The sequence below is a fragment of the Panthera pardus genome, unplaced genomic scaffold (assembly GCF_024362965.1).
Source record: "Panthera pardus isolate Hobbes unplaced genomic scaffold, ASM2436296v1 HiC_scaffold_15, whole genome shotgun sequence".
In the NCBI taxonomy this organism is placed as follows: domain Eukaryota; kingdom Metazoa; phylum Chordata; class Mammalia; order Carnivora; family Felidae; genus Panthera; species Panthera pardus.
In genome coordinates, this window is record NW_026526710.1 from 12,652,649 (window position 1) to 12,674,466 (window position 21,818).

At 51.5% G+C, this 21,818-nt stretch overlaps 1 protein-coding gene across 1 annotated transcript in view; it reads right to left on the reverse strand.

The window, feature by feature from the left end:
* The window catches only part of SSH1 (slingshot protein phosphatase 1), a 62,213-nt gene that overhangs the window by 11,786 nt on the left and 28,609 nt on the right, over positions 1-21,818 (reverse strand). Inside the window, 10 exon segments of the mRNA XM_053902115.1 lie at positions 62-208; positions 1,612-1,658; positions 4,641-4,769; positions 5,933-6,026; positions 7,300-7,494; positions 10,295-10,360; positions 11,459-11,527; positions 16,112-16,233; positions 16,681-16,745; positions 21,116-21,219. Of these exon segments, the coding sequence (XP_053758090.1) occupies positions 62-208; positions 1,612-1,658; positions 4,641-4,769; positions 5,933-6,026; positions 7,300-7,494; positions 10,295-10,360; positions 11,459-11,527; positions 16,112-16,233; positions 16,681-16,745; positions 21,116-21,219 (1,038 nt within the window).

Genomic DNA, 21,818 nt, shown 5'->3' on the forward strand with positions numbered 1-21,818 from the left:
CCACCCAGCGTCTGCCAGTTTCCTCCTCAGACCAGCTTCTTTCGCTTCTCCACCCACTTACTTCGCTTTGTTTATAAAATGGTACGCCTCGTTCCAGTGGGCAAGAAGGTCTGTTGTTTCCTCGTCGTAGACTCGGATGTTATGATATGCAAATAAGCCAGGGAAAAAATTATCTATTTCTCTAGTGACATTTAAAATGTAGTCAACACTGTAATGAGAAAAAAATAAAGGACAAATTTGGAGAATCAGAATGAGGAACTACAAAGAACAAAGTAGCAGAAAAACTGAGCAAAGAAAAAATTAAATACATGCGCATAAAGGATATGTGTTTACGGTGGGGTTTTTGTTTTTCCTTAATAGTCATTAACACACATTGGTGTGCTTTCTAAATGCCCTCTGTGTGATGAGAACATATTATATTTAAAATAAAAAAAACCATATTCCTTTATAAAAAACTCAGGAAAAAGAAAGTTCAAAGCATTGCTAAGCAATATGAATTCTGGAAAGCAGACATGTGTATTACTTAAATACATTTTCAAACGCTCTTGAAGTTTCAAAATTCATTAACTGTTATGAATATACTGAGGCTTTAAAAAAAACAAAGTCTCCACTTTTAAAGAGCTAAAAAAAAAAACCAGACTCTATCCATCCATTATTCATGTACCTAAGAACTGCCTTAAATCCTTCTTGAAACAAGGCAGACTAGAAACAAATAAATTGTTGAGAAGGTCCTCAAATGCTGGTTCTGTAGTTCTTTAAATGTGATACTTCTATTCCCGGAAGACCAAAATAATTTCAGGAGTTAGAAAATACCTCCAATAGGTTTGTAAGAGAATACTTATAAATGCTGTAAGAAAATACCTTTAAAAATCATTTATGTGTTCCCAGCAAGAGAAGGCACAGATAGTATTGCTGTACATTTGAAGAATATTTTTTTGTCGCAAGAACACATCTTAACCAGTAGTTCTAAAGATATATTTTAAGATTTGTTTAGTCTTCATTTTTAAATGCAGTAATTCAAGAATGCCATCATGTCAGACCCACAGAATGGTGATTTTGTGGCTGTGTTGTTTAAAAAAAAATGTCCAGACATCTGTTCTTGAAGATCTAGATTTAAACATTTTTTTTTTTTTTTTAAATTCCTGCCGTTGGGCATTTCTCAGACTGAGACAGGCGTATGTTTCTGGCCAACACTGAGCATTTTAGCCACAAGATTCCCACCAGGACCCAGAGTGGAACGTCCGGTAGAAGCAGGAGTGGTCCTGGGATCAGGGTTGCTGCGCGGTCCCCACCAGGACCGCCAGCAGGCGTGCGGGCAGTGGTGCACGTGAGGGGGCTCGTGGCCTTGTCAGCACCCACGCCGTCCTATGCCACTGGAGTGTGACTGCGGACCGCTCTTGCTGACACACACAATCACACGGAACCCCGTTAAAGTCTAAAACCCGTGAATTATTCAGGAGGTGGCATTCAGAAGCACATCCGTTTAGCCGTGCAAAGCTGCCCAGCCATGGCAGGTGGCTCGGAGACGGGTGCCTGCAGTTATAAGGGCTCGACCTTGAGGGTTTCTAGGCTGCCTGGAAGGACAAGGGAAGACGAGGGGAGCAGACTCACCCTGAGCCCTGCAGCTCCTCCAGATTGGACGCATTCCATTCAGAGCCCTGGGGGACAGATCACACAAACCCCCGTGAGTGTCACATGTCAGCCTCAGAGCTGCTTATGGGATGCACGGCGTGGGCTAGCCCTGACAGGGATGGTCCTTGCGCGGGCCCCTGGCCTTCGACAACGGATAGAACCGAAACAGGCCGGTATTGAAGCAGCTTCCCGAGGCAGTCACAGCGTCATCAGCCTGAGTGTGACGCCCTCTGGCCTTCGGGAAAGAGCAAGTTCAGAAACACCTGCACCCCCTCTTGCCACTTCCTTTCCTAAGTCCCCAGCAGGGTCCTGTCACCAGAGGCAGTGACCTCCGACCTCCCACTCAGGAGAGGGCACTTGCACACACTGCTAATTGAAAGCAAGAGTCGTTTGGGGCACCTGGGTGGCTCAGCTGGTTAAGCGCCCGACTTCAGCTCAGGTCATGATCTCACGGCTCGTGAGTTCGAGCCCCGCATCGGGCTCTGGGCTGCCAATGCAGGGCCCGCTTCGGATTCTGTGTCTCCCTCTCTCTCTGCCCTTCCCCTGCTCGTTCTCGTTCTTGCTCTCTCTCAAAAATAAAGAAACGTTAAAAAAATAATAACGACAACAAAAAAAAAGAAAGCAGGAGTAGGTCTACCTTTCCTGGGAAGTATTTTTATTTTTATTTTTTATTTATTTATTTATTTTTTTTAATTTATTTTTTTTTTTCAACATTTATTTATTTTTGGGACAGAGAGAGACAGAGCATGAACGGGGGAGGGGCAGAGAGAGAGGGAGACACAGAATCGGAAACAGGCTCCAGACTCTGAGCCATCAGCCCAGAGCCTGACGCGGGGCTCGAACTCACGGAGTGCGAGATCGTGACCTGGCTGAAGTCGGACGCTTAACCGACTGCGCCACCCAGGCGCCCCCCTGGGAAGTATTTTTAAAAGGTCCCATAGTTCCACATATAAAAAGCTGTCCTGCAGAAACACCCAGAATGTGCACAGAGATTTACGTACAAGGATAGTTATGGTTATTTATAATGACAAACACTGGAAAACAACTCAGAGGTCTGACAAGAAGAAATCAGTAAAATAAACGATGATGAACCCATATGATAGGGCACTTGAAAAAAATCAGAGTTTATGGTGGTTAGTCAGTGACACAGGGAAACGCCACAGAACGACAACAATTTAAAACAAGAAACAGGATACGGAACTATACAAATAGTATGATTCTTTCCTTTTCTCTCTTTTAAGAAGTTCTATAGACATAAAAAGAAAAAAAAAAACCACAAATGGGAAAATAAATATACCGGAACATTCATAGCGACTACATCCAGGTTTGTAAAATTGGGAATGCTTTTCATTTTCTTCTTCAGAGTTTCTCTTATTTCCTTACCTTCCATAACATGTTTTGATTTAATACCTTGTAGAGCAGACTAAAACACAAACCCTCCATTTCTGAGAGTATGAGGAACATAGAAAGGGAAGAAAAGCAAAAGAAGAAACTATCACTTCGTTCTTAGGAAATGCAAACAACATGGAGTCAAAATAGCAAAAGACACTCCCCCCCTCCCAAGTCTCCCTAGAAGCTTCTTCTCCCAGGAAGGCAGGCCCCTCAGAACGCAGGGGCTGCGGGGGGACCAGTGAAGCTGGCATCATGTGGGTGCTAGCTGGATTTCTGTGCTGCAGGGAGAGGCTCAAATATAAAAATTCCTTTAGTATCTCTCATGGAAAAAGTGACATAAAGCATCAAACCGCACCGAAAAAATAAAGAGAGCTCCACTAAATGTGTGAGCACCCTCTTGTTGTGATCACCACCTAGTGGAGGGACAGCCTGCCTTCTGTTGTTTTCCACCAGGAAGAACTACCAGCTTCCCAGGGAGAAGATTAGAGCCCAGCGCTGCCTGACAGCTTTCAAGATACAGGCTTCAAATCCACATATTCACATACGTTTTAATACGAACGTTAAACATATACATACGTAGCGACTGATATAAACGAATTCACTAAATACATCCGTACTTAACATATTAAGTATATATCACGACACATGCGTCTGGGGAACTATTAAGAACTTCTTGTGGGCAGAAAGCAAAGTCGGTCATGTCTTCAGCAGCCAATGAACTACCTCCACTTTCCCAGGAAGTGACTTCTGCTCTGACAACGGGTGCCATTTCTTAGCGCCTACAGAAACCGCACTCGGTGCTTTATATGCGTCTTTTACTTCATCCTCATAATGATCCCGCCTGGTACAGAACGAAGGGGAGAAGCCAGAGAGACTCGGTCTCGGTCACACAGCCACTCAGGCTGGGGAGTGGGAACTTGGCCCTGGTGGTCTGATTTTCATCACACTGCATTGCTTCTCTAATTTTAGCAACATGCCTTCCTCTATAGTCTCTCTGAGAGGCTCTGGGAACTCGCCAGTTGCCTTCTATGGAGATTTACGGCATTAAGAAAATCTGAGCAAGAGACGGAGGTAGGGAGATTCCACCCCGCCCGCGCCCATTCCTTCGGTGGGCCTGGGAGCGGTGCACGGAGCAGGCTTCCGGACAGAGAGGGGAAGCTGGGTTTTGGGTGTCTGGTCTGTTTTCCCTACTGTTTCTCACGTCTCAGGATGCCGAGGCATAATCCTGGGGTTTGGCGAGCATGCTCCCTCTAGTAACTGGGGGTTCTGAGCCCGCACACCGTTTGGAGGGAACTGGGTGGGGCCTCTGTGTTAGTGACTGAAGACCAAGGATGGAGAGAGTCTGAAAACTGCTGTCAGTGGACTATGCCAGAGAGCCTTCAAACAACTCTCCATGGCTCAGCTGGGAACCACCCCTCGGACATCTGGCTCGAGTGCAAACTCATGGAGGCCAGAGTGACGGGGTCTGAGACAGGAGTTTCCAGAAGAGTCAGAACCGAGGTGCCAGTAACTCAAGTTTGCTCCCCTTCTCTGACCTTGCTGCAAACTCCAAACAATCAAGGTCTTGTTGATTTATGTTCCCCCAACCAGACCCTGCCGGGTGCTGTGCCTCTTACGAGATAAAGATGGTCGAAGATGAGGGAGGGTTTGTCCATCTGTCCCAAGATAAGGAGCATCTCATTGTCTATGAATTCCTTGAATTCTTTCAAGTTACAGTTCATCTGCGTCTCTAATTCATTACGGATCTGTGGAGTGGAAAAGAGTAGGAAAGTGTGTTGTTAGAAAACAAAATAAAACAAAACCACAGTTGTCCACCTCCAAAGCAGTAAAGTCACAACTTACACTGTGCTTGGTTTCAGAAATGATCTTTGGTTGTTGGCGAGTTGTTTTGTTTTGATCCCAGAGTAAGCACACACACACACACACACACACACACACACACACACACACACACACGGGCAGGTGGTGGGAACGCAGGCTACTCAGCCTCAAAGTCAGTCGGACTGCGAAGAGTTGATTATTTTATACGAAGAAGCAGATTCCCCTGGGATCTCTTCTTTTTGAGTTTAAGGCACATTTTTACAATTAAGTATCAACTATATCACAGTCAACCCATAAAGTCAGTTTCATCTTGCTCCGGAAGGCATCACGATGTGACTTTTTATGTGTCTTAACTAATAAAACGATGATGCGTGCCTTTTAAAAATGGCCACTTCAACCCTTTCCATCTGCCTGGTTTAAGCAATTATTATTATTTTTTTAATGTTTATTTTTGAGGGAGAGAGCGAGGGAGGGGCAAAGAGAGGAACAGAAGATCCGAAGCAGGCTCTGCACTGTCAGCGCAGAGCCCGATGTGGGGCTCGAACTCATGAACTGGGGGATCATGACCTGAGCTGAAGCCAGACGCTTAACTGACTGAGCCACCCAGGTGCCCCTAACCTACTATTATAATTCATTGCATTCCTTGAACAAAAAGCAACCCGAGAAAAAGAAAAAAGTGATCCAAGAAAACACTCAAAGGCAGATGGGAGGCAGTCCAGGGTTCGTAACTTGCTGGTAACTGGTAATCCTGAGATAAGAAACAAGAGTCTGCTGTATCTCAATAAAACACAAGGCAGAGGAGAAGGCCTTAAGAGGGAAATGTTTTCTCAGTGCAACCTATGGGTCTCATAGAATTACCATCAAAGGTCTTATAGGTTCAGAGAGGCCAGGAAATTGGTATGTATGCAGCGTGGCTGGACTCAAACTAGAATGGGACTTGAAGGCCTGCGCTCTTTCCGCTAAGCTCCGTGGGAAAAGCCTCTGAGAGCCAGTGAGCAGGTGCCGGACCCGCCTCCGCTGTGGTTCGGGCAACAGGACAAACGAACACTGCGTGAGCTCTGGCCTGCAAAGGGAAGAGCTCTCTTACTTCTTTTGAGGTCACGTTTTCCAGATCCTGGCTCATCATGATGCTCCGGAGCTTGGCTTTGATGAGGCGCTCGGTCCTCTCCCCTTCAGTTGGCCTGGAAAGGAAGGACATTCGGTAACACGCACAACGAGAGGGGGCCTGAGGTCAGCGTTTACAGGAACCCCAGATGCTCCTGGGCCTAACGAGAACATGAACATGGCCTGGACTCAGAGAACTACCGTCTCGCCGTGCATGTTTTGGGGGAGGGGGGAAGGGACAGAGAAGTCCGGCTCTGGGTCTAGAACTCCCGTGGGAGTCCACAGAGCGGTGAGCAGATGGAGGGCACAAACGACGGCTGGAAAGCAGATCCTCGCTCAGGGCTGCAGAGAATCACTCTCAAGGCCAGATGCTGGAAGCCCCAGTGTAGCGTCCTGCCCCCCTCTCCCGCCACCCCGCTCCCCAACAACCAGACCCTTTTGTCTCTGCTTGAATGTATCTGGGCGTGACGACAGCACTGTGTCCAGAGACAGTCCAGAGTTCCCCTTGTGTCCAGCTCCCGTGATGGCCTTCTAACGTGGAGAGTCTACACGTTTCCCGGTAACTTCTACCCATCAGCCCCGGTTCTACACAGACCAGGATAATTCTTCCACAGGATGCCCCTTTATGTATTCAAAGGCAACTAACGTTCTCCCCAAACCTCTCATAATCTGAGGCCTCATGGAATGTGGCTTCCGGTCCTCTCCTCACTCAGGCTGACCTCTCTGTCCATGGCCCTCTTAATGCAGTCCCAGAGGGACATACAACTCAGGGGGAGGACAGTCCTAACCAAGACAGAAGGGCCACTTCCTTCTGGACCCAGACTTCTCATTTAGTGTATGTGGCCTCAGGCCACCTGAGCTCTGTTGGAGGCCACGTGACATAGGCCACTCGATCGTGGCCTCTAAGGCAGACTGCACTTGGCCAGTGATGGTGCAGTTGTATTTTAGGATCCCAGGACAATGGATCTATAATACTCCTAGGAGCACAGGGAAAGGCTTTGGAAATTGAGTCTTGAGCCACCTGAAGAGGAAAGGCCAGACCCCAGGGCACCGCCCAAGAGCCAGTGACGCACGTGGGCCGCAAGTTCCTCTGAGAAGCTGACAGGAGTTAGGGAGCTGTGCCCCAGAAATGCATTCACGCTGGAACCCGTCTCTGATTTGAATGGGGAGGGGGGGGAGGGTGGTCACACCATCGCGGAGCCAAAGACCACCCACGGGCAGCAGGTTAGGGACCCCCGCTCGGAACGCTGGTCCTGGGAGAGGTGGCCCTCGGTCGCCGGACTGCAGGGCAGGTGTCACCTCGTGCAGACTCCGGGTCGGCCGGCGTGGGCAAGGCAGCGCCGCACTTACTTGTCCACAAACAGGGCCGGGGAGTCGGGCCGCGTGGACTCCAGGTCCTGCATGGCGTTCCACTCGTTGATGCAGCTCTGATCGGAGCTGATGCAGCTCTCATAGTAGGTGGCCCAGATGAGAGCCACGCCGCCGGGGAAGTAGTTGTGTCTCCGTGCCACTTCGCAGGCCTTGTGAAGGACCTGCAGGGCAGACCTGGGGTGAGGAGGGGGGACAGGGTCAGGCCCCGGGGAGGCACAGGAGTGCTGGGCCTTCCCCTTGACTGGGGGCCGAGATAGGGGCCGATCCCTAAAAGACTTCCTACTGGAGTCAACCCTGCCGTGTACCGGGTTCCCGGGGGGACACAAGGCAGCCCGAAACCTCCAGATTAACACGCCCCGTCTCCGTGACACAAGCTTTGAACCCAAGAGTGGATGGGACATCCTTTATCGTGCCCAGCAGGGCAACAGTACAGATGTTGTTATCGCCCGCCCAGGCTGGCTCACGGAGCCCTTCACACTCCATTAACTCCCAAGAATGAAGATTTATTTCTGAGGCTGTGGGGATACCGTGAATTTAGGAGCCACCTCGAAGCCTAGGAGGCTCCGAGCAGGAAGGAGTCTTTAGCTAACAGCGGAGACCTTTTACCGCGTTCCGAACGACGTACTGTGGAACCCTTTCCCATCAGTGTTATAATCGCTTCAAGGCTTAGGTCTCTCGGGGGAATGAGGTTCTGGAAACTCAGGTTAATACAGGAACGAAATGAAGATGGGGTTCGGGAAGGAGTGGGGTGGAAGGAACAACACGGAAAACGTACACAATAACGGTCAGCTTGGTCCCTTTTCTAAAACTCTTTTTACGAAAATCGAGGCTGAAACTTTCTCAGTGGATGGGGTGAGTTGGGCATTGACGAAGAGTGGAAGCGGGAAGCCCCGGAGGGGAGCGAGAGTCCTCGGAGATGGCACAGAAGCCACCGCCGTCTGGGGCACGCTTCCCAGACACGCCCGTGCCGTCTCCAGGCTGCCTGAGGAGACGGGCTGGAGCCGCACATTTGCTACATTTAGTTTTGTTCCTTAAGTTCTGGAAAAACATGGGGGCCTATTTTGTACTTGCCTGTAGAGAAAGAGACAAGAAACGATCCAGGGGCACCAGGAATATCCAGGACATGGAGAAAATTAGGATTTTGTGATTTTCCCCAGAATGATCCTGAATCGGGGGTGGCGTAGAGTAAGGGACGAGGTAAAAACGAAGCACCATATCGATTTGTGGCCCATGGGAGAATTCTGGGTAACTCTTGCTGGCCCAGAGGAAAAAAGTAATGACCCTGAAACACTGGGGCAGAACCCTTCTCCTCAGGCCCCACCGGCTTTCTCCTGAGTCTTTTCCAGATTACTGGAGACAGGCACTGTGTGTTTGTTGAGTCTGCTGCACAAGTGGTTTGTGCAACAACCGCCCCCCCCCCCCCCCCCCCCCCCCCCGCCCATGAGGAAGGCTCTCAGATGCCTGTGCTGGGCTGGGAGAAGCGCTGGACACGACCCGTTTCACCCGGTGCAGACTTTACCCACGGCTACGTCATGCTCCAGGCTGAGCGTGCGCGAGGCCCTGCACCCTGCGTCCCAGGGCAGAAGAGGCCCCTGTGAGAAAACGCTCCCAGCACTCCCTGGCACAACACGGGACTCTGTCTGTGCTACGGCCACCTCCCTCAATAGACTTTAAACCCCACGAGGACAGGAATTATGTTCTGTTGTATGCCCTCCCAGATGCCCGCTGCCTGGCAGAGTGCCGTTCCCTGGATGGCACAAACCGAGTGTGTGCCAGGCCCGAAGGACAAGCTAATCTGTGCTGGAATGACATTTGGACAGCCAGAACGGCAAAAAGACAACCCCATTCCTAACCGGCTAAAGGGCCTGAATAGACATTTCTCCAAAGAATGCCCAAATGGCCAATAAGCCTACGAAAAGATGCTCAGTAGTAATTAATTAGGCAAATATAAATCAGAGCCATAATGAGATACCACTTCACACCCCTTGAGCGGGCCATCATGAAAAAATAAAATAAAATAACGGGGCACTGGAGAGGACGTGGAGGAACTGGGACCCTCGTGCACGGCTCAGGGGGGATGCAAAATGGTGCAGTCGCTGTGGAAAACGGTTTTGGTTCCTTAAAAAGTTAAACACAGCATTAACGTGATCTAGAAATCCCACTTCTAGGCACATACTCAAAAGAAATGAAAGCAGGGACTCAAACAGATACTTCGCCAGTAGCCAAAAGGTGGAAATAACCCAAATGCCCATCAATAGATGAAAGGATAAACAGAAAAATTGTGTCTAACCACAGACGGGAATAATATTCAGCCTTAAAAAGGATTCGGACACGGGGGCACCTGGGTGGCTCAGTTGGTTGAGCATCTGACTCTTGATTTCAGCTCAGGCCATCATCTCACTGTTCGTGGGTTCGAGCCCTGATGTTGGGATCTGAGGTGACATCGCAGAGCCCGCTCAGGATTCCCTCTCTCTCTGGCCCTCCCTGCTCGTGTGCCTGCTCTCTTAAAATAAATGACCTTAAAAAAAATTTTTTTTTTTTTTTTCTACAGTATGGACGAACCTTGTCAACATTTTAAGTGAAATAAACCAGAGACAAAAGGACAAAGAGTGTATGATTCCACTTGTAGGAGGGACCTGGGATAGGCAGAGTCATAGAGACAGGACGTAGAATAGAGGGTACTAGGGCCTGGGGAGAGAGGGCATGAGTGTTTAATGGGCACAGACTTTCTGTTTGGGATGAAGGAAAAGCTCCAGAAATGGATGGTTATGTTTGCACATCATGGATGTACATTGAATTGCATGCTTAAAATGGTGCATTTTATGTTATGCACATTTTGTGCCACACACACACACACGCACGCACACACCTAAATGAGCCTTAAAATCGAAGGGGGTCTTTCGATTCATGCTGGCAGCTAAAAAAAAAGAAAAAAAATTTCAAAGGCGATGTAATTCTCTAAAACCACACTTACCACATGGCCTGGACAGACACGGGCTTGAAGACGTGCATCCGTCCCGCTGTGCTGACGCTGAACCCACTGAGAAAGACAAACAGAAAAGAACGGAACCGTGGTGAGATACTGGACCCTGCACCCACAGCGAGATGGCAGCTCGTACGGACACCCTGAGGACAAGTGCGTCTTGTGCTTCCTGATAAGGGACTACCAGCCCACTGCATCCAATGAGGGCAACAGTAGGAACAAAGAAGAAGAAAAAGAAAAACAAGACGAACGTTTGCTTCCAACCCAGCTACGTGAGGTCTGTCAAAAACACAAACCCTGGCAAGGGCAACGATGCCATCTGACGCCACCTCGTTCACGTTCCTGCCACCATCCCAGCAGCCCACCGCGGCTACTTCCCGCCCCACATGTGCCGTCCGTTACTTTTGCAATTGCATGGGAAATATCTTCACGGAAGGCAAAATGTTAAGAAGGAAAAAAAGTAGAACCATAATCCTACCTTTTGCCCCGCCCCCCCCCAAAAAGTCACATTTTACTTTTTCTCCCCGAATGCTAACTATGAGGCAAGGTAACTTTTACCGTTGGAATCTCAGTGGAGGGATAAACTTCTACTCCGCTCCTTTCCACTCACGGCAGAACCCGCGTATTTCCCTTGGAAGCAAATGTATGTGGGACCCGGATGGCTCTTCGTCTCTTGTTTACCTGCCCAGGCCAAATGGAAGGGTTCCTCCTCTGCAGCCCCCCAGAGAGGCACCTGAAATGCTGCTCCGCCTGCCAGCTGTCTGTCTGTCTTTCCCGGCACCCCCACAGACCACAGGTTCCTGCTGTGTCCTTTCCAACTACGAACGTACAGAGACCAGCTCCACCTGGAGGGCACGTACTGAGTATTCATCTAACACATCAAGGTAAACGTATGAATATCAGCTTCCTGCTGCTCTTGAACTTCACACGCAGCGGACCTCCTGTAAATATCCTTCCGTTGCTACTTTGTGACCCAAATGCCCTTATGCAACGCCAAAACGTCCCCTTCCTTGTGTGGTTCACTAAGGGGCATGCTGTTTCTCCCGATGTAATGAGCACATCACACATGTGACCCTGTGGATGATCACCCAACAACGCCCAAAGTAGCTTGGTGTTTCAAAGTCCACAGTGGAAGAATTAAAGAGATCTCCTTACCCATCTCCGTCGAGGTGGATTTTCGTGTCGCTCCACAGCCGGAGAACCATCCCGATGGTACAGCTTTTACTACTCGAGAGGAAAGAGCAGATGCCTTGGAGTTAGGATCCACCTGCCCAAGCATGGTCTTCCCTCTCTGTCTTCACCCCGCCTGGCCAGCTGGCAGGGGGAAACCACCACCTGACCTGGGTCTGGCTACCGTATGTGTATCTGGGAGAAGCTCTCGGGCCGTCCGCGTACGGACCGCTTGCCACTGGATTCTAGAAGACGGGGCCTGGGACGGGCCCTCACCAGAGGGGGTCACCAGTGACCTCTACTTGGAGATGGTCACAGGGGACTCTGACCAAACACCAGGTCTCAGCTGTGGCTCTCAGGGAGACAGAGAGCAAGCAGTTGACCTCACGCCCATGCTGCCGCAGGGGTGAGGCCGCCAGTGGCTGGCACACTCCTGGCACAAGGCCACACGCACTCCAGGGGACGCAGGCGAGTGGTGGCAGCCAGCCGGGCCTCCTGTCCGAGGGTGGCGGGGGTGGGGAGGGTGCCAACACCATTACTGGAGCTCATTTCCGGGCCTCTGTTTCTGTACCTTTGTACAGCTGCGCTTTAAAACCTAGCTTAATCTGCTTTTGTTTTGCTCACCCTACCAGTGAAATGACACTTAATGACTTTGGAGACAGGCGCCACTGAAAAACACAGAGGGAAAGAAAGGGCTTTATCAGAGGGTCCCCTTGGATTATTATGAAAATTCTTCAGGCGTTTACAAAAGAGTCTGCTCGTGACAGACCGCCGTTGCTGCCAAGGCCAACTCCGACGACCTCCAGGGATCTAGAATGCTCGCCTCTGCCTCCACTTAGTCACCGCCTGGGAGTGACATGATGCTCATGTGACTGCAGACGGGGAGCTCTGAGCTCCCTGAGACCCCTCTTCCCTGGAGCACTGGGGACCGTGTGGGCCCCTTTTCCACCCTTTACTTCTCTGTCTTCGGGGAAGGCAGTTTCCAGCCCTTCGTGTCAAATTAGACTAAGCCTTTTGTGTTAGGCAAATTCTCAGGCCCCAGCCCTGCACTCCTACCTGTACTTGATCGGCTAATTATATTTCCTTTGTAGAGCTGCAAAATACAATTTACGCCCAGTCCCGGATAGCCCAGGAGCTACTTGGCTGTATTGGTGCAGACTGGCCCCTCGCAGTCCCAAACCGATATGCGGAAAGCCCAGGGTAGAGGGGGCCCTGGGAGCACGTGGCCAGGCCTGGAGTCGAAGCAAGGGCAGCATCTAAGCTGGCCTCTCCAAATCACAGAGACGGGGAAGAGCCTAGTGAGTGCTGTGTGTGCGGGGCCAGGTCCATGGAGCACTTGCACTCAGGCTCTTGCCCTACAGTCAAGAGCACGAGCAGGGACCGTGACACGACCGTAAAAACTCTGCAAATTCCTTAACATGCCCCGATCTGCTATTCTGTGAGTTCCCAGTCTTACAGGGACGGACAGTCAAATTTCTATAGCAAAGGAGGGCCTGTGCACTTGCATACACGGGAAGTGGGGTCTTAGAGGAAGAATGACCTTGAAGGATAGAGTGGGCGGGGGCAGCTGCCCGAGAAGGCGGTGTCAAGTCCCCGGGGCCCGGCATAGCAGGAACAGAGGAGCCAGCTGGGCCAGTGCGGGAGGAACTCAAGGGAACCGTGGAAGTTCTTCACGAACTGCGTGAGACCAACAAGGGCAGCATGGCCGGGTGCCCCCACGGCACTCCAAGTGCCCCGGGTCCCAGACAAAACATCGTGCATGACGGAACCTGCGGGTGGCCGCTCCGCTCTCCCGAGGGGGCACATGGATGGCTCTGAAAGAGCACTCGGGAGCTGGCAGGGCCGGTCACTACCACGTGTTCTCCCCTCTAACACTGCACCCGCACCAACCCCCCGGGAACCCCCTGTAGGTGCCCCTTGTGGGCAACACCCATCTCTCGCTCTTTTTTTGTTTTTTTAAAACAATAAGGAAGCATAATCTCAAGTCAGGGATTTAAAAAAAAAAACAGGCGTATCATGCTTTCGGCAGGGCCAAAAGCTCCGGTAAGGACCAGGGCTTTGCTTTCAAGCCAGGATCGAGTAAAAGTGCCTGGTGCTCTGTCAGCGTGGAAGCTGCAGAAAAACGCCCAGTTTCCAGGCCCCGCCTCCACACACCTGGGCGTGCGCGGGGCGGCTGCTCAGGCCCGACCACAGGAAGGCCCACTCAGTGCCCGTCCCCCTCTGACAGCCTGCTCACCCTCTGCAGCCACCCGACCCACCTCCCCGGCCGCGAGGCCCCCGCACCGGCCTCGGGCAGGCCTGTCTACTCCAGCCGCCAAGGATGACGTGGAAGGGCGTGCGTACGTGTCCAATGCTACGGTCACGGCCTCCAGGCTGCGTGGTCGGAGAGCAGAGGCCGGGGCTCTCTCACTGATGTGGCTCCGGCACCCGGCAGGGCGCTGTGCACACGCCAAGTGCTAACAAATACAGATGCGGTTGAGTCTATGAACGACTCACCAACAACAGGGTGTGGAGGAGGGCTGCGGCCTATCGAAGTGTGGGGTCTACACTGCAGGTCTGCAGCAAAAGTCCCAATTCTGAGGCCCTGCTCCCGCCAGGAGGATGGCCTTGGGGTAACCACGCCAACCTCATGAGCTGGATTCCTCACTTGTAAAACAGGAATCGGGGCGACCTACCCCACGGGGCAGTTTAACGGTTCGAGGAGACGCTGAGGACGTGTTGTGGCAACTGCACTGTGCTCCCCCACGGAAGCAACAGAGCTGGCTGGCAGGAGGGGCAGACCTGGCAACTCCAGAGGTCTGGGCAGGGATGACGGGCACATTACACAGGGAGGCAGGTTCCGGCTCAGGGCCGGAGAGCGTTACTGGAATGGATGACACATGGTGAGGGAAGCCCCGGAAGGAACTCGGAAAGGCGGGCATTATCATCGCTGGAGGAGTAAATGTAACTGCAACACCGGGGCGCCGGGGGGGCTCAGTCGGTTAAGTGCCCGACTTCGGCTCAGGTCACGATCTCACAGGTTGTGAGTTCGAGCCCCATGTCGGGCTCTGCACTGACAGCTCAGAGCCTGGAGCCTGCTTTGGATGCTGTGTCTCCCTCTCTCTCTGCCTCTCTCCCCATCTCTCTCTCTCTCTCTCTCTCTCTCTAATAATAATAACCACAATACCATTGGACACGAAACGTCTCTTTGCTTCACCACCTTGCCAACAATGGCCCACAACACAGAGCGCAGCCTGCTTCCGAGAGCACCTGTCTGGGGCTCAGAAGTACCGGGCCGTCTGGTCTTCAAGGGGGCTCCTCCCAGCTCAGCTCCTAAGACCCATCAGGCTACACCTGCTTCCAGATCCAGACTTCCCAACCAGCCCAAGGCCACAGACGCCAGCTCACACTTCTCTCCCAAAGTGTGCCACACAGAACTTTCTCCTAGTGCTATCACGTACCGGGAAGAAGGTCATAGAAGAAAACGCCCTCCGTCTCCATTCGTGTACTTATTAACAAGCGACAGGGTCCTGGTCACTCTAACGGCAGCTCTCTCAGGGAACAAGATGTGACCGCACAGCTGCCACACCGTTCACTGCTTCTGTGGCTTTTCCCTTCCTCCCATCGAATCTGCCTTCAACGCGCTTCAAACGCGCCCCTGCTTCGCCCCGACCCCTGAACTGGCCCTGCTGCCCGCCTGCCCTTGAAGACCTGGTTCGCCATCGGAGGCCGCGGAAGGCCTCTGGCTTGCCCCCTCCGACCCCACCCCTCTCCTGTGTTTCCACAGCCCCCCCCACCCGAAGCATCGCTCTGTCACTGAGCCCACCACCCTGCTTTCTGGTTATGGCTCCTTCCTCGCTAAACTTCTCGACTCGCTGGGGTGGGGAACTGTGTACGGCTGTTTCTTCACGCATCTGGCCCACTGCCTCATACACAGGAGAACGCAAGCACTTTCCTTGGTGGGTGAGAAGATTGAAAATGAATAGCGGGAACCCATCTTAGTCCAGTTCTCACAAACCCAGGTTCTACAACGATCTCACACATACTCATTTATCCTAGATGCGAGAAGAGCCGTTGACACTCATCACACACGCATAACAGGGTCTCTGATGATACGACTAACCTGGCCTCCGGGTATTGGGAGACTCCAAACCTCTCTACAAGCTTCTGACCAAGGACCCGTCAACAAGGACTTGGGATTCCTCTCGGGATAGTGATACAGGGTGAGGTGCTCGATATGCCGCCTTTCACTCCCGCACTTCAACATGGGACCCTCTGGAGGGCACCCTCCCTGCCTCACTGGGCTGGCTCCTGCTTGTCCCTGGGTGTTCACCACAGCTGCCACCTCCTTCAGAAAGCCTTCCTGGCTAAGGTGCTCTCTCCTACAGTACCCGGATAGTAGCCGGTGGTAAACCTCTAAGCCCAGTGTAATGTTCCTTAGACCCAGAGCTGAGAGCGGAGGCTGGATCTAGCACAGTGCCCGGCACACAAGAGCTGAATGGTGTGGTCTACGGTTCCACGTGCCTGGTCACCCCCACCGCCCACTGCCCATCACACACCCCACCATCATCTCCATGGATACAGGACCACGGACGCCTTTCTCCGGCAGCAGCCCTTGTCCCCCCACCGCAGGAGGGAAGCAGCACCCACCAGACTCACCTCTCCTTACTGGAAAAGTCGACTCCCAGCAAGATGCTCTCCTCCGTGTCCTGGCGCCCGCTGCTGTCTACCACCACCATGTACCGGACCCGCTCCGCCCAGGCGCTCTCCAAGCGCACGGCCTAGACAGGCAAAGATGCTCTCACTGGCCTGCCTTTCCGGATGGTGGCCCCTTCCGTCACCAAATCAACACCAAGGACTTTTGTGTTCTACCTTTCCCCCTGTGAGTTCAGGAATCGAGATGAGATTCTTAATCCTCACGTCTTGTTCATACCCATGCATGAGGGACAGTGCTTGGCTCGGAGGAAATCCCTCAAAGTCGCTCAAATGGGTGAACAGATAAAGTCCAGAGGCTGAAAATCTCAACCCAGCACAGACTGACCCCGAAGGTACAACCTTTCGCTGGACGGTGTGGGTGATGGTGAGCAAACCTGGCTTGGGCTTTTGCGAAATATGGGGGGAAGAATTTGCTGCAACACAGAAATGCCCCGCCTCCCACTGCTCGTGAGTAATTCCCTACCAAATCGCACGATTAAAAATTAAAACTTGCCACTCTCGTCTCTTCTTACCAGCTTGATCCGATCTTCACAACGCAGGAGGTTGATCATTATTTGCAGATGTTGGGGCAGGTCACCTGTTGGCCCAACAAAGAAAGTTGTAAAAGGCCGCCCGCCCACCTTCTAGGCAGAAACCTGCAAGACGCTGATGATGTTAAGGGCCTGGGAGAAGACGGAGAAGTCAAAATCCCTCCACCTACACCACACGGAACCGTCCCAAAGACTAAGAGGCTCAATTTCTCTTACTCCATTCCCGAATGTTGCTCGATGAGGGTGGGGAGATCTAGCCGACTGCCATGTTTTTAGAAGTTGCTTTTATATTCTAAAATGCTTGCAATATGGGCTTTTTAAATACAAAATGTAAAAAGATACCGACAAGCCTAGAGGGGAAATGTTATCAAGTTCAGGGGCGACTGGGTGGCTCAGTCGGTTAAGCGTCTGACTTTGGCTCAGGTTATGATCTCAGGGTTCGTGGGTTTGAGCCCCGACTTGGGCTCAGCACCGACCGTGCAGAGTCTGCTTGGGATTCTCTCTCCCTTTCTCTCTGCCCCTCCCCTACTCTTGAAATAAAGAGAGAAAGAGAAAGAAAGAAAGATGTCAGCAAGTTCAAACAAACGCTCCCGTGCAGGATGAGGGAGCAGGAACTACAGACAGGGCTGGGGCAGGGGATTTGCTAAGAGTTGGTGTGAAAGAGAAAGGTCTGGAGGTCATTTTTCCTGTTTAATACTCTCCTGCGTTTTCCATAAGACAGAGACTGCTTCTACAACCTGGAGAGGAAGCAAGTCAGGTGACTACAGACAGCAGGTACTTGTGGGGTGTCCAGAAAGACAACGTGAATTGACAACGAGCACTGTCACTGTCTCTTCTCTTGCTAAAAGTTCTGTCCTTGACAGCTGTTCCCAGCCCTTCTTCCCTGGTGCCCACACTGGCATCCCCCCAACCTATGAGATGCTCAAGGAGGAGCACGAGGTGGCTGTCCGCGGGGCGCCCCAGAGCTACGCCCCCGTGACGACCACAATGATCAACATCCACAGCAAGACCTCCGTGCCCGACCACACCGTCTGGTCCCTGTGCCGTCTGGCTTTTGTGTCATTCTCCTACTCCCTGAAGTCTGGGGACCAGAGGATGGCAGGTGAGTGAGTGGGGGGCCCAGGCCTTCGTCTCCACTGCCAAGTGCTTGCACATCTGGGCTCTGGTCTTGGGCCTCCTTCTGATCATTACACTCAATGTTGTTTTCGCCCCCTGGCTCAGTGATGATCACCCAGGCGATTTCAGCGATCATTATTAAAGGTTATGGAGGCTACTAGCGGCTGCCTGTGGCCTGAGGCTGGCACCCGTTTTCGCAGCAGTTTGTATACGCATCACTCACTCTACAACTGAATCCAATAAAGCGTTATTACTTCATAAAGGCAGTGATCCAGAGTTTCCAGCTTCTCCGAGCAGCCCAGGGCCCAGGTGGTGCCTCCGGGCTGGAGCGGAGGCAGCGAAGACCCTCAGAGCCGGGGAGTCTCCGCAGAGTCTCCACAGACACAGAGGATCAACACAGCTGAAAACAAGCCGTGTGTTCCAGGCCCAGGGCCCCTAACTGAGGTTCATAATCAGTGAGTAGTAAGTGGGACGCTGACACAGCTCTCTCCCCAGCTGGTACATTTCTGTTAATGTTTCTTTCTGAAGGAAAGGCTCATCTGCAAAGATGCTGATCTACCAGAAAGGACGAGTAACTCACAGATCTGTATTAATTCTGATTTGTGCAACATCCTGAGAAACAGAGTTACCTTTAAAAAGAAATTAACCTGTAGGGCACAACCAGAATCCGAGAAGGATCAATACACTGGATTTGTTTCTTTTTTTTTTTTTTTTTAATTTTTTTTTTAACGTTTTATTTTATTTTTGAGAGAGACAGAGCATGAGCAGGGGAGGAGCAGAGAGAGAGGGAGACACAGAATCTGAAACAGGCTCCAGGCTCTGAGCTGTCAGCACAGAGCCCGACGCGGGGCTCGAACTCACAAACGGTGAGATCGTGACCTGAGCCGAAGCCGGACGCTCAACAAACTGAGCCACCCAGGCGCCCCCACTGGATCCGTTTCTTTGGCAGAAGCATCTTTCACATTGTAGGGCAGGTTGAAACATATGATGTCCGAATCGTACTTCCTTCCTCAGGGAGGACTCAGGTCGTTAGAAGCTTGCCCCCTTCGTCTGCTCTCCCTGTTACAGGACTGCACTGTGTCAAACACCCCACACAGGCACTGCTTTCCTAAGGGTTGACTGGCAGGTGACAGGTCACATTACAAGAGGACAACGTGCTCCTCATCCCCCTCCCTCTACAACAGCACCCCTGCCTGGCGTGGCCCCTGCGCCCCAACGGCACGCAACCACCTCAGCTGGTTCTGGGCTCGCCTGCACCCCAGCACCACCCGCTCTGAGTCACAGCACACAGAGGAAAGCAAAAACAAGCCCCTTTGTCTGACGTGTGCCTAAATGAAAGGGGCATTTTCCACATAGATAGGCTCCTTTCAGCGGGACCTGCCTGTGGAGATGTGGACTTGCTGACCGACAGAACTCCCAGCCGTGGTCTGCCTTCCACACACTGTCTCTATACGCTGAAGTGTTCACTCAGCACTTGCAAAAAGATCAGAGAACATAAGCCTCAAGTATAGGCCCCTCGCAAGTGCCTCAGACTGGGGACCGGCTGACACGACCGGAATGACCTTTGCACGGGCAAAATGAACCATCATTTGTACTCCGCTCTGCGTGATTGCTGATGGGATTGTGGGTCTTCCAGGGCACTTGACAGTAATTCTAGAAAAACAGGAATCAACGTCAAGTCCAGTCTGTGCCTGCCCCAGGGTCGTTTACTGAGACAGTCATGGTCCCTCTGCCTTCCTGAGCACATCGGTCATTCCAGACCTCGGGGGCGAAGAGCCACCAAGCCTGTGGCTTTCTTTCTACTCTCCTGTACGCTCCAGAGATGCAGGAACCAGCCGGACTTGGGGTTTTTATGTGGCTTTGCACCTCCTTCCCCAAGCTTGCACACAGTACGGAAACACTGTTTGAATCAGAGGATGGAGACATTTTATATGAAGAGTGAACAAAGCGGGAGCATTCGCTCTGTTGTAGGTGTTAAGACACGAACAACGGTTAAATTCCCGACAGGGCAGAACCGTGAGCAGGTTCAAGAAAGAGGGTTCTGTTTGCAGGGTGACTGTCCTTGCTACCGCGGTCGTGACAATCACAGCTACCAGACACAGAGCACCCACAGGGAGGGAAGTATGTTACACGCATACATTTCACATTCCATCCTGTGTGAGTTACCGGTATTTGAGGCCCGTTGTAAAGATCAGGCAACTGAGGGTCAGGAGTCGACCGTGACTGCTCAGTAAGTTGTACAACTGGGATCAGAAGCCAGGTCTATCTGGCTCCAAGACACGTATTCTTGCCCCAAACCATTCTGCCTCCTTGTGCAGGACGACTATTTTCTGAGCTTGAAACAGACTCAAATCTTGATTCCGCATATCCGTTCGGGGAAAGTACTGACTGGGCCTTGCTGTTTCTGTCAACCGTAAGACACGAAATTCGAACTGAAGCACTTGGATCCAAAATGAGGCTGGAGGACTCGAGGTCGGAGACAAAAGGATCACAGAGACAAGAAAACTGGCTGCAGCTGCTGGCTGCTTTCGAGGCCTTTGCAGATGGCATTGAGGCGTGCGCTGCCCGTCCGAGAAGCGCCCAAAGAGGCCGTGGACCCGTCACAAAGATTCACTTGTATGCGGAGGTTTCTGATTCCTCTTTCAAACCGCCTTCGGTTTCAGAGTTAAGTCACCTAAGAAAACCGGTCTTATTGCCATATAAGCGTTTCTTTTTCGTATGCTGTTGCACCTAAATGAATACTGGGTTTGATCCCCACTTTATCACTTCCTGTCTACTTTCAAAAACCAAATCCACTGTTCAGTAATAAAGTCTTCTCACCCCCCAGTGCCTTCCAAAGACTCATAAAGAAATCCTCCAAATGAAAGCTTTCCAAATGCTCGGGGAAATGACCAGAGTCCTTCAAGTAGGTACACAGCATCCCAAGGCGGTTATTTCCAAGGGGACAACATCTGGCTATCACACGCACTGGTGCCCTTGTTAAAAAGTCCTACTGCAACTTGAAATCTGCAGTTAACTGATAAACTGGGAGTGGGAAATCTTTGCATCCAGATGGAACGCTGACGACTGCCTTACTGCTTCCGTAGAAATGCACGGTCAAAGGGTCACTGGCTCCCAGAGCCACCTGGAAAACATGCCTGGCCTGCCCGCTCAAGAAAAGAGCTTCTCCCATGCAGCAGGCGTCATAAGCCTGCGTTCCGCTATTTCTCTGGCCTTGAAAGCCAGCCAAGGGCTCACCACCGTGATGGAAGGTTCCTCCATTGCACAGAAAGTAAGTTCCAATGTAAGAACCTCAATTTACCTGCATGCTTGTGGGGATGCTGAAGACTTCGCTGGCTTTGAGGGCTGTTTCCCTGTTGTAAGAAGAGGGCCGCTCCTTTCACCATGAAAAAGCTCTCACTTAAGCTGGGAAGAATAAAAGCAGAGCACAGTCAGGCTAGAGTTCAGAGAGGAAAATGGGCAAAGACATGCAGCGGAGGAAAAGCTGTCGTGTGGACGAACGGCGTGTACGATGCACAGGGGACGAAACCACTTTTATGACCATTTCACACGGCGCTCTTTCCAACCTTGGCTACAAGCCTGCTGCTGAGAGTCTATGTGATGAAATCATGCTTCTGCTAAAAGGCCCAAGGTTCTTTGGGCTCTTGCACGGCGGAGCGCCCCCTTCCTGCAGGATACGGCGAACCAGCTCCCCGTAACACAAAATCTTCTAAAAACAGAGACCAACTCTGATTGAGAGGGGGCAGTTCCCTCTGTGAATTTTTCCCGGTCTTGCTGTGCAATCTTTGTTTGTGACTCCCTGACTTAAGGCAACTTCACTGGTCTTGGTGCCCTCCCTTGACTGAATATAAAGAAGAGGAAATTATACTTTCACCATTTGTTTGCAAGTGGGTGCCTAGTGACCTGTGATTTAACTTAGTCAGGGTGACTGTGTCCCTACTGCTGTAGAAAACCTCCAATTCACACCATGAATCTCTCAGCAGTGAATCCTTGGTCTTTGCTAT